A 12778-nucleotide genomic window follows, 5' to 3' on the forward strand; every position below is an offset into this window, starting at 1 on the left:
AAATATTTTTTAAAAAGAATTGACATCCTTGATGACGCACATGCAGCCTCCAGAGCTCCATTCAATCGTCTCACCGCAGGCCGACACCGCGCGTCCTTTCAGGGAATCTAATCAGGAGACAGGATTGTCTATCGAACGCCCCCGCGTTCGCGATAATCGCCAGGAACTCGTATCCGTGACCTAGAGATGAATTACATTTCGTTACGTCGTAATCGGAAGAGAAACACAACAGTATGACAGTCGTGCCGACTCGTTGGTTTTTTCTTCTTCGTTCTGGAAATGCTCGTTAACGAAAACGATCAACGACGTCATTGTTCGTTGACGACAAGAGCCACTTCAGATCATAGGCACTCTTCCTCGTCGATAAAACTCGGCTCATAAAAGAAAAGTCATCCGTTTAACACTTTCCTCTTCTCTCTCGAACTCTTCCCGAAGTGTTTTTCTCGTGTTACGAGAAACAGGATTGTTTGAATTACGCGGTGATCAGTCGAGTGACCATGATGAAGTTCAAATCGCTATTTCGCAGAGGACAGCCCAGTCAGCAGCAATCGGCGCAGCAACAGCAGCAATCGGCGTCGCTGCGGCAGGCGCCGAGCGCCTCCTCATTGGAGGCAAAGAGCGACGTTTCGCCGACCGGAAACAGCTGGGCCGGCTCCCTCAGCAAGGAGCCGGCCAGGCCCAAAGCAACGACAGCGTCAAAGGGCCCTGTCAAGGTCTCCAGGATGCAGGAGTTGGAGCGCGAGGTCGAGGCCCTGCGTAAGGATCGCACGCGTCTCGAGGCGAATCTGCGTGACGCGGTTTCTGATGGTCAGAAGCTGCGTGAACTGCGTGTCGAGCTAGCTACTCTCAAGGTAAGCATCCGAAACATCGACAAATAATTTCTAATTATTTATACGAGCGACTGTTTAGCACAAACCTTTACATAAAATTCATAGCATTTTCAAGCAGTCTATGTTGCCGCTCTATACTAAGTGACGCATATTAATTGTAAATACTTTAAATTTTAAGGGATGATTCCTCGTACAAATTCAAGTCGCGAAAAAAACGGTTTACTTTCAAAGATTTAAGGATGTTAAAGTTGAAGGAAAAATTTCGTGTTTTTCCAAAATTTTGAAAACCACTCGAGTTAAGCATGATGAGCAACGATGCAAAAAGTTTTGACAATCCAGCAACCAGTTTGAACTTCCTATATAATTATTTTAATAGTCAAGAAAACATTATTTTCAAATCTGTATCTAACTAAATTTTTAAATACTTGAACCGTTTTCCGTGTGATGTCTGCAATTTGCATGACGATCATTCATAAAAATCGTATCTGTGTGTGATGTTTCTGCTAATTTGTGATTTCTTTAGAGAAACTTTACTTTAGGTATATATTCAAATTTGCATTTATTTATATAACATCGTAGTTGTATTTTTTTTTAATACCAAAATATCTAAACAACGTCGATTTATTTGAAAAGAATAATGTTTTATTTTTAGAGAAGTCATTTTTCTGTAAGGAATACGCATAGTATCTCGCTCATGAAAAGATATTTTTTCGAGTAAATTGTTATAAACTGAATTAGCGAGCTTTGAATTTTATAAGGAAAAATTACATTATGTGGATCGATTTAATTCTACAAACAAATTATTCGGAAAAATCATCGCGTGATTTCTATATTTTAGACTTTACGAAATATATTTTTGATATATATTTTACGTTATCTTCTAATAGTCTCTTAATTATTTTTTAATTATTCCTTTCGATGTTTTTCAATGTTGTATCATATTTTATTAAAATTAAAAGTGATTGTTTCTTTTTAAGCATTATTTTTCTTAGGTATGCAACGTAATTCGGAATATCTAAATGCGAATAATTTTATTTTGTTCTCGTATTCTCTCATCTTCAAGATTCCAAATTAAAGTAGGTCAACGGCAATTTAAAATCGTCCCGTAGAGACAGAAGGATTTAAATAACTTCTTTCCTTATCACAGACGCGAAAAGTCATATTATAAATAAAAACGTGTTTCCACGGACATTCTCCACATGATCCAGTATTATTCTGTAATAATGTCGTTTGTCCTTCCCCTCATTTCGCACTGCCCGCGACTGAAGCACGCTATTTTGGATACGTTTACTTTGATATGCAAGAGATGGAATCTTTTATTTTATATAATTAGTATCCATATATCTATATATAAAGCGCTTTGACCATCTTTAAATAAAACAATTTCAAGTATCTCTAATATCTTTCTGTATTAAAATTCATCTGCATCTTCACTCACAGATGGAGAAAACGACATAGTGCAATAATATTGTATATAAAGATGACAATTATACAAGTTTTATATGTAAAATTAATACGTGGAAAGAACAATTTTGCTGAAGTATCTAATAATTAGCTAGATACAGATCTGAAAATAATTTTTACAAAAATAGTTTTGTAAAACCATTACAAAACACATCAAAATATTATTACATAAGAATCTCAAGTATGATGAGAGCAATGCTGCAAAATATATTTGACATTCTAGTAACCAGTTTGAATATTATTTTATTTTGATAAGTCAATAAAATTTTTGTACCTGATTGAATAAACTATTTCATATAGTTTCAATAAGCTATCGCAACTGTATTGTGTGTTTATTTAACTATGTATCTTAAATCTCCCTACATATAAAATTGGTATAGTTAAAATTATAATTGCCGTCACTGCATTTTTCTGTGAATTCCGAATTATAATAGAACAGGTACATAGATTAATTCACACAGATGTAAAAGTTAATTGTTTTTTCCAAATTTGCCAGAATTAAACCAATTCGATATAATTGTCCTTTTAAAATTCAGTTTATTAGTTCATTATTTATTGTAGTTGCTAGAGGAAGAGATTCTCTTCGAGCAGTTGAAACGCGATATACATATCGTCGATACTCCATTTCTGTCGGTTGAGAAATAATAACGTGTGGAATGCAAAGCGCATTTAGCGAGTGCGTCGCAAAATGCGCTCGATGAATGATGAATTATACCGCGTTGTAGCGCCGCTCTGATTCATCTGTAGTTGACGTCCCGCATTAATTTCTTCCCTTCCCCCTTTGTGTCGTACCTGGCGTGTCCCTTGCACACGTGCATCCCTCCTTCTCGCGTGTTTTCGCAACCGTACAAGGAAGACAACGTGAGGCACGGTCGAGGACGACCAGTCGACTATAAAAATATCCGCTTTGCATCTAAATTACGGTTAAATAGATCGATCCAGTAAAAGATATCTCGCTATTTTGATGCTACAGGATGTTCCTAATGTAATTGATTTTTATTTTTATTATGTCTTGCGATCAATTCTGAGTCGATTGTTCTCCAAAATTTATTTAAATTATTATTTTAATTTTCCAATTAATTTTCTATTTAAGATTAATAAAAGCTACGTTGTTAATCTCTAAATGTGGAGTGTGGGACATCACTTTAAAGAGTAAAAATTGAACGAATCTTGAAAAAAAAGAATGGCTCAATTTTTCAATCTTTAAGAATGAAGCTTTCATTTTTCTGCAAAATAAGATTTACGTTACAAGTTTTAGAGAGTACAGCACTTCTCTTCTTGGTCAAATCGTTAGCATGCTAAGAATGTTCCAATAATTTACGTACTTGATGCAATTGATTTTTACATCTTCAGAGAGAGTCGACAGTTTCTCTGAAATTTATTCGAATTGTTTTTTAACACACGTCTGATATTTACTTACTTTAAATTTCAAACTATAATTTTTTTGTTGAGAAAATCGTGCTCTTTGTCTTATGCATAAAAATTTTGTTTATTTTTAATCACACACACACACAAAATTTTTTTTAAACAAAATATCGACTCCAAAATGTTTCTCATAGAATTTCTTACTTCAATATTCTACGATAAACTGTTAACACTGCGTGAAAATAAAATTAATGATTCCATTATACATATATTATGTATATATTCCTTTAGGTTTTTTTATCTGCAAATCTTAACATTTTTTTGCCAACTAACCCTCCTTTTGATGTTTGTTTCATTCTAACCGCGTGAATGTGTAAAAATCTGTAGCTATTGTATCCTTGCAAAGACTACAAAACTGTTTCACGCGTAGGAGGCATCCCCTTGTTTCATTTCCCCTCTCCAATGATCGTTGCTAGAAACGATGTCGGTAGAGTCCTTTCCGTTAACACAATGACTGCAACCCGGTTGCATTTTTGACGCTGCGGAGAAATGAAAAATTCGCAATTCAATCAATTCTTACGTTCCGATCATCGCGAGCGGCCACAACGTCAGGAATCTGAACTCGGCGTTAAATAAATTATACCGGTTTCAGTCCCAGACTCGTGTAGTGTAACCGACGTAACCGTTAGACAGCGATAGAGTGACGAGAAGTGGCGAGGGGGCATAAAGAGTCGTTTTTGCGTGCTCGAAAACGGAGCCAGAGGGCGTAGAACGCAGCGGGGATGTTTACGCAGAAAGAGAGCCGGGGAGGCCGAGTGGATTCGATATGAAAAAGCGTTGCTTCTCGTCGCCTACGGTAAACCCCTGGCCCGTCTCGGAGTAGAGCTGTGAGCCGTTGCGTGTGAATCGCGAGCTTTGCGTGTGAACTGTACCGGCGTGTATCGTCCTCGTCGAATGCTCGCACGTCGTTTGACTCTAACCTCGAATCCGGATTGGCTCCATATCTCTTCCCCCTCTGGCCCCTTCGACGCTTGATATTTACGAGGCGTCGCGTTCTTCGCAGCGTCGTCGTTCCTTTTATTTTTCCCAAACAGAAGCAAGGTCGTGAATGTTATGAACGTCATCGTCGCCGCTTTCACGATTGTTTTTCAACACTTTTTTTTATCTAATTCCATCACGCTTTTTATGATCCTCTTCTTCTCGGAGTGTCGCATGAGAGACTATTCTAGTCCCTGTTTGCAAAAAAGACTATAATATAATTGTTTAACGTTGATTTACAAATATTTGTAATTAAATAATTAGTATAGTATATATACAGAGATGCTGTTTTGATATACAGATACATTGAAATCTGATTTTTCTTGAGATATTATATTCGTATCTTAAACCGTTTTGTTCTATCATTTTTATATGAGTTGTCGAACAATGGTTTGCACAATGTATTTGTCACTTTGATAAACAGGAGCAGCATAGTCTGGAGCTAGAACGTCTTACTGAAGAGAACAACGCTGTTCGTGCTCGTCTCAGGGACGTGGCACACTCTCCACTGTCAGATTCGGAGAAACAGCAACTGTTGCTAGATGCTTCAAGACTTCATAACTCTGCACCAGCTTCCATCGCCATTCCTCAGGATGATGGATCTGCACACAATACCAGTACACCTCAGGAAGGAGCTCAGTGCACCACACCGGACTGGGACAAGCACTCCTCCAGCTCGATGTCTGAGATTTCGGTTGCATGCTTGCAGGATAGGATCCTGCAAATGGAGGAAACGCATTATTCCACAAACGAGGAATTGCAGGCGACTATTCAGGAATTAAGCGACTTGCAGGTACAATTTTATCCAATAATAAATGAAAAAGACACTGCATGGAGATGAGAAGAATTCTTTAACGAATTAGTATTGATTACGCAGGCACAACTGACAGAATTACAAGCAGATAATGAAAGGCTAACCGAGGAGAAAGGAGTTCTTTTGGAGTCATTGTGCCGTCAGACAGAGAAGCTAGAAGACTCTCGTTCCAAGGTTGACACCTTACAGGGGTTACTTTTAAGAGAAGAACAACCACAGGAAGCATCTAAGGGTTATAATACAGAAAGGGAACAGAAGCTTGTAGACCTCCTGAAAGTGAGAGTACTAAATTTATACGCGTAAACGTGAAATGGCAATTGATTATTGATTACTCATTGTGATTACAGAGTGCGCAAGAGGAACGAGAGACTTTACTTCAGAAGCAGGAAGAGTTGACCAGTGAACTGAAGAATTTGAGAGCAACTGCTGACGCTAGTGCGGTAGAGACTGAGCGTCTGACGAAATGCGTCGAGTTACTAGAGGCATCGGTGGACGCGGCGAATATCGAACGAAAGCAATTGGACATGGAATTGGCAGAAGCTAGGCAGGAGGGGGCGAATCGAAGTATAGAAATTAGTAGATTAGCGACTTTGTTGGAGAACGCACGCGCAAAGATCGAAGAGTTGGAGCAATCGAGGCAGCTGGAAAATAAGAGTGAAGCGGATGAACTGTTAGACGCGGCCAGAAGGGAGAAAGATACGCTCGAAACGCAAGCAGCAGCATTGCAGGAACAGTTGGCACGTTCACATTGCGACCACGATCGACTGAAAGATCAGTATTCGCAGCTTCAGGAAGAATATAAAGTACGTTTGTTTTTTTTTTTTTATTTTTTATATATGTAGAATATATATAAATTTTCAACTTTTCAAGAAATTTTGATCGAAAAAGCGGCTGGTTTTCTTTAAAACTGTGAGAAATATAGAACTACATTTTTTCATTTGTAATAAATAAAGAAGATAGTTTTTATGCATATAAAATTTTAGGTGGCTCGCAATAACGCGAAATCCGCCATAGACGACTTGGAGTACAGGCTGAATCAGTTGAAGGATGAACGGTTATCTGTGAGCACGGAACTGCAACTTGTCCGAGACTCCCTGGCAGAATTGCAGACGCAGTGCCAACGGCACCTGGAGGATAAACGAGAGCTGAAAGCCGCGCTGAGCGAAGCACAACGCAGAGAACGCGAAGCGCAAACGCACCAGTATGAGTCGGAGCGCGCGTTGGCTGACGAACGTAAACTGAGACAGGAGGAAAGCGCGGAGTGGGAACAGTTCCAGACAGATTTGCTGATGACTGTGCGAGTTGCCAACGACTTCAAGACCGAAGCTCAGAGCGAGTTGGAACGCGTGGTCATGGAGAACAAGGCACAGAGAGATAAGCTGAGAGCGCTGGAAGCACAACTTGATAAACTTAATAAAGGTAAACAAGCGGAAATTGTGGATTTCTCTTAAAAGAAACAGAAGCTGTTATGTGATAGTATATTGTGATACGTGACGAACGTACAGGATCATGAAGACTTAATGCTAATACAATATATGTATATAAAAATGTATTATATAAAATGATATACTAACACATAACTCTCTATGAAGAAAGAAAACATACAAGAGGATTGTAGTAAATCGTCGGAAAAAAGGATAGTCTTTAATGCAACGGTATTATTTTAAAACAAATATTAATTTTCTTTTCCTGTTTTTTTTTAATTTTTTTTATTTTATTATATACATAGCTATTGTGTGAATTTTATTAATTTTATAATTGTTCCCTTTTTCCTTAATCGGACTGCGTACTAGATAGCACTGTAGCGAGTTGCAAAACACTCGATGATGTCACTAACGGAAGTAAAGAGAAAATAGCGAGTGTTTTGCTAAAGCGTGGTCGGATGATTCTAAAGAAGCGATACGATACGAGAAAGCACGCATTACGAAATAGCTTATTCAAAGCAACGATGAGCGATTGGGACTCGCATAAAACGAGGCTTGAAGACATCAATACTGCGAATCAAAACGGACTCAATTTATCGAATAATAACCTGGCTATAACAGCGGGTACGTCAGCACTCGAGGAAACTGTTAAAGTGGAAGACAAATTAATTTTCAGAGAGAAGATTGAATTCGATCCTACGAATCGCATCGACAGTAAACATACCGACGAATGTACTACAGATGGAGCAATCAAATATTTAACGAATGAAAATTCGAGACAATTAAAAGTCTCGAAGAACGAATCGTCAAAGTTCTATTTGAACGACTTTGAATCGGATAAGGCTCATAATTCATTCGATAAATCTCCAATAATCACGAAAGATTATCCGAAACTGTACATTACCGTTACTGATACATCCGATAAAAACGCGGTGGCCAAGAGTTCCTTATTGAAAAGCATTCGTAGTATTCAAAACGCTAACGGAGGCTTATACGGCATTAACATTTCCAATAGTCGATTCTTCGTACCAAAAGATTATATATTTTCTGGTGTGGAGAGCGCGATGAACGACCTTAAGTTTGAAGTCGATCCAGAAATGGGAAGGTTGTTGCAGAGAAGTTACAGCAATCCGCAAGTCAGCAGTTTGCCTTCTCCAGTCAATATCGAAATAAATCCGTCATCTCTAGATAATACAATAGCAACAGCGGAAAATTTGACTGCTGGGAGCAACTCGACGAAACTACTAGATTCAGACCTTAGGAATATAAAATCACTTTCAGATTCCGTGTGTGTAATATCAAAAGAAAGCGACAAGGTTGAACAAAGGAAAAAACTATTTTTTAAAAGACCTGACTTAAAACCGAGTTGTGAAATTGACTCTATCTTGACTGAAACGACTTCGAAATCAAAAATGCTCGCAGATTCACAAATTAGAAATCATGCTGAATCATTAGATGAACTTGACAATCGTCATAGAATACACGAAAACGATAAAAAACTACTAGAAATGAAAGAATACGAGAATCATGAATCTTTTTTATTTAAAGAGTATGTAAAAAATGAAATAACAAAAGGAAAAACATCATACAATAATAATGACCAAACTATGACAAAATCTCTGTCTCTTGATGCTACACCAGAAGATAAAAAAGTTTTTGACACGATTGAAGATTCAAAAATACCAAACTCATCTGATAAAAATATCGAAATAAAATTGTCGAGATTAACAAAGAATGGAAATAATAAACGGGAGAAAATAAAGAGTTCTCATGATATATTAAACGCTCCTCTGATGAGATGGAAATCATATCCATTATTAACGCCCTCAGAAATCGAATATAAATCTAGATATTATTCATCGATTCCAGTTATTTCATCGGGCACGTCAAAAGACATTTTGAGTAATCTTTCAGAGAAAGAACCAGAGATTTCGGAATTGATCTCAAAATATTCTATTAACCAGAAAAAACAAGCTAGATCTTTGACATGCATTGAACAGTTGCAAGAATCAACATATTCAAATCTAAGCGAGACAAATCGATTAACTCGTATAAAATTCTTGCAAAGTAGCATACTGGCAAACGAGAACGATTTTCAGATCGAGAAAACGACTTTTTCCAAAAGTAAGCTCCGCACGACGAGCGAAAAACCTAAGGTGTCGCAAAATAATGCGCATTTGGAGCCGAATCAATCCTCACCGATGGGACGGACGTCATCCTTAAGAGAAAAATTTGAGACGATCGTAGAGGACGTGGAATTGATGACGCTGTCGGGACAGCAAATGAGCGAATCTTACGACCGTAAGTCGCTCTCTTAATGTGGGAAACTCGTTTGTATCGCAAAAATTCGATCTATTGTCCGTCCTGATTTCTCAGTCCAAGCTAAGAATACAAGATTGGCGTATCTTCACATTGCTAGCACCTACATTGTGCCGCTCATGTTATCCCTTGGTTAACTGTTAAATCAGCTTTCTTTGTGTTTCTCGAATTCTCGATATCTTTACACGCTTATTTAAGTTTTTATCATGAAATTGTATTGTCCTTTCACTGAATTAATCCGTACGAGCGTGCTATCTTCCATTGTAAATTATAAGAAGACTTTCGAAATCGTCCAAGTATATACTACTCACCGATTACCTGTGCTTTATTTTATGTACAAACATTTATAGCTTATTGCTTTTTTATCACTTGTTCGAAGAATTATTTGTGTACGGCGATTCGCTGAATGCTGTAATGAATACTTGGAAATTCTTTCAGCTAACCAAAAAGTAATACAACCACCTACAAGGCCAGTCAGCACGCCGACGGAGACTCAACAATCCGTGCTGACGAGTGTGCAACAAGAGATCGCTGCTCGTAGGAAAGCGAATATTTCGCGTCAAGACTCGAGGCTTTCCGTAAAGTGCCTGATCGAGAGCATCGAAAATGCCACGAAACAAGCTAAAGCCGGTAAATATAATCGCACAATTTTAGAGATAAACGATTGTCAATATACAGTGACCACAACACTTTCCTTGAAATTATGATGTAAAATATATATATATATATATATATAACTGATAAAATATATTATTTAATTTAATATATTTCGGAAATAATTGATTTTACGATTTAGGACCTGGAAGTCGTAGCAGTTCTACATCGTCTCTAAATTCTATTGGAACTACAGATATCATGTCTTTAAAAGCTCCTCTCAGGGACCAACAGCAGATCAACAATTTAATCTGCACGGCGAATTCGACAAACAACAACAAAACGCAATCTACTATCACAAAAAAACCAGTGTCAGGTAATTATCGGTTAAAATCCCACAAACTGAAGAAGGTTTTTGTACCATAAGAGATAATCATATAAAGATAATCATGCATTTTAGAATGGGAGATTCTTGATACCTAATCATATGCTTTGATTGTTGACGCGCAGAGACAAAATCAACGCCTGTGGTTTTGAGTCCAGGTGAGCTGCTGGATTCAGCTGCTTTGAATGCCAAGGCGATTGACTTCGTACGTCGAAATAGCGTCACCGATCTATCGGAGCGTAAAGATCCCTTGTGTGGTTTAGTCAAGAATGGTGGATCCAAGCGCAACGCCTTGCTCAAGTGGTGTCAAAATAAAACGATAGGTTATCGGAATATTGATATAACTAACTTTAGCAGTTCCTGGAATGATGGCCTAGCGCTATGCGCGATTCTGCATTCCTATCTGCCGCGAAAGGTACCGTACGATACGTTGACGCCAGTCGAAAAGCGGCGGAATTTCTCGATCGCCTTCTCTGCTGCCGAAAGTGTTGGCATACCAACTACTTTGGTAAGTTAACTGATACTTAAATTATTCTTAAACGCATAAATTATACATATAATACGATAATGCATTTAAATAATTTATAAGATCATGTTTCAATCGTACAGTTATACATTTAATTAATAAGTGAAAATATAGATTGATAAAAATGAATAATATATAAATAAGAAAAAAAATCTTTTTATTTGATCAAAGCCTTTTGCAAAGATTTTAATATTTTTTTTCTATGTAAATTTTTAAATACAAATTCAAAACCATCAAATCAGCGCACAATTTATACAACTGAAAAATGTATTTAAAGATTTTGCATAGAAATATTATTAAGAACCAAAAGATCCGCTTTGACTGAATAAGGTTCTAGTACATCTAGCTTTGTTACAAGTATACATTCTCTTCTGAAAGTAATATAAATTATTCTTTCCACAGAACATCGGTGAAATGTGTCAACTCGAGCGACCTGATTGGCAGCAAGTCATGACATACGTGACTAGCATTTACAAGCACTTCGAAACGTAACTGATCACTTTCAGTGCATTACTTCTATTATCATTGCACAGGCGGCATGAGAGAGAACAATAGTATCTAGTCAAGCAAATTTTTATAATGAAGAAGGAAGCTATGCTGCAAGAAAGATTCTCAAAATTTGTCAAGGATCGCTGAATCAGCACTGCCTACGTAATTATATTCCTCTCTATGTGTTGTATATAGTTTCGACTCGAAGAATGTACAGGCCATTGGAGTATATATGCAAAGAATTCGATGGAAGACCAAACACCAAATGGAATTGCCGTTACTATGAGACTGAAAACATACATATACCACACGTACACAAGGCGGATGCGCTTTGTAAAGTACAAGCGAATTTGGGAAGAATCTTACGTATGTCAAATAAGAGGAGCCAAGAAATTATAAGCTTCGCGAGTAGTCTTCTGCAGACGAAAGTAGTCGCGAATAAAACTGCGCATGGTGTTCCTCAAAGATAAAGCTCGGCGTTATGCGTTCACGAAGAGTACACATGCATTGTAGTCTTTTGCACCGTTCTTGCAAAGAATAAATCGGAAATCGAGTATTTGCGTTCCTCTCGTACCGACTATTTTTGTACGTGTATTATTTTTCGAGAGACTTTTTGTAGAGTTTACAAAATACGAATGTACAGAACAAAGCGCCTTAATTTAAGAGATCTAATTTATTGCAATTAGTCGCATTTAGTGCTCTTACCAAGCAGAGAGGTCCGTCCCCTCCTCTCCTACTCCATACTCATGAGTAAATCGTTTTACGTTTCTACTCTTGTTAAGAAAAAAAAAAAAAAGAAAGCTCTAGAAGGAACAATTATGTCGTGCGAAGATTAAGTTCTCTGTGATATAGCAAGATAGCCCCGAGACAGAGATACAGACGTTATCGTTATTGCTATTACTATTATTACACTATTATCGCTATTGATATCGTCCTTATCGTCGTTGTTGTACCATTGTAGACAATACGAATATTGCTGTCTGATGTAAAACAATAAACTTGCCTAATGGATATTTAAGATCCAGGTATCCTGAGTAACCGTATCGTTTTTTGCAATGAAGAAATTGTTCCTTCTCTGAATATTAGATAAATGGCTTGATTACCTAAAATATAAGTGTATTTTATAAGTTTGTTCCAAATTTTTGCAAGATTTATTTGAGAGTAAAATATGTGTGTTTCGTCATTAGTATAAACAAATCAGTCTCTGTACAGTTTTCATATTTACACTTTTGCGTCGTATTTAAAAGTACACATTACATTAGGAGTATGCGATACATTTGTCGATAACGCGTATCAATGCGTCAAGAAATAATTTTTTTGCAAAATAGTGGTTGAAAATCGTCTTTAAGATTATTTTTAATCGATTTTTTTTGTAAAAAAATGTATTCCTTTGTCACCAAAAGAACGATTTTCAAATGATTTTTAACGCATCGATATACACGTATCGCGCATCCTTACATTGCATTAAACAACGTTCGTTCGTCATGTTTCATATACATCAATAGTCTCAAAAGTTAAAATTGAATAATT

General features: G+C 37.2%; 1 protein-coding gene across 2 annotated transcripts; it reads left to right on the plus strand.

The window, feature by feature from the left end:
• Positions 1-325: 325 nt before the first annotated feature.
• On the plus strand, positions 326-12286 carry LOC108773599 (cytospin-A). Of its 2 annotated transcripts, XM_018539460.1 has the most exons (10): positions 326-851; positions 5122-5490; positions 5575-5787; positions 5859-6314; positions 6495-6930; positions 7305-9236; positions 9693-9884; positions 10051-10224; positions 10359-10741; positions 11162-12286. In XM_018539460.1, the coding sequence occupies exons 1-10, from the start codon at positions 498-500 to the stop codon at positions 11249-11251; spliced, it is 4599 nt and encodes a 1532-aa protein (XP_018394962.1). In that variant the 5' UTR covers positions 326-497; the 3' UTR covers positions 11252-12286. The 2 variants fall into 2 exon arrangements, with proteins under 2 accessions (XP_018394962.1, XP_018394963.1); XM_018539461.1 differs by lacking the exon at positions 7305-9236.
• The last annotated feature ends 492 nt before the right edge of the window (positions 12287-12778 follow it).

The sequence above is a fragment of the Cyphomyrmex costatus genome, unplaced genomic scaffold (genome assembly GCF_001594065.2).
Source record: "Cyphomyrmex costatus isolate MS0001 unplaced genomic scaffold, Ccosl1.0 scaffold214, whole genome shotgun sequence".
In the NCBI taxonomy this organism is placed as follows: Eukaryota; Metazoa; Arthropoda; class Insecta; order Hymenoptera; family Formicidae; genus Cyphomyrmex; species Cyphomyrmex costatus.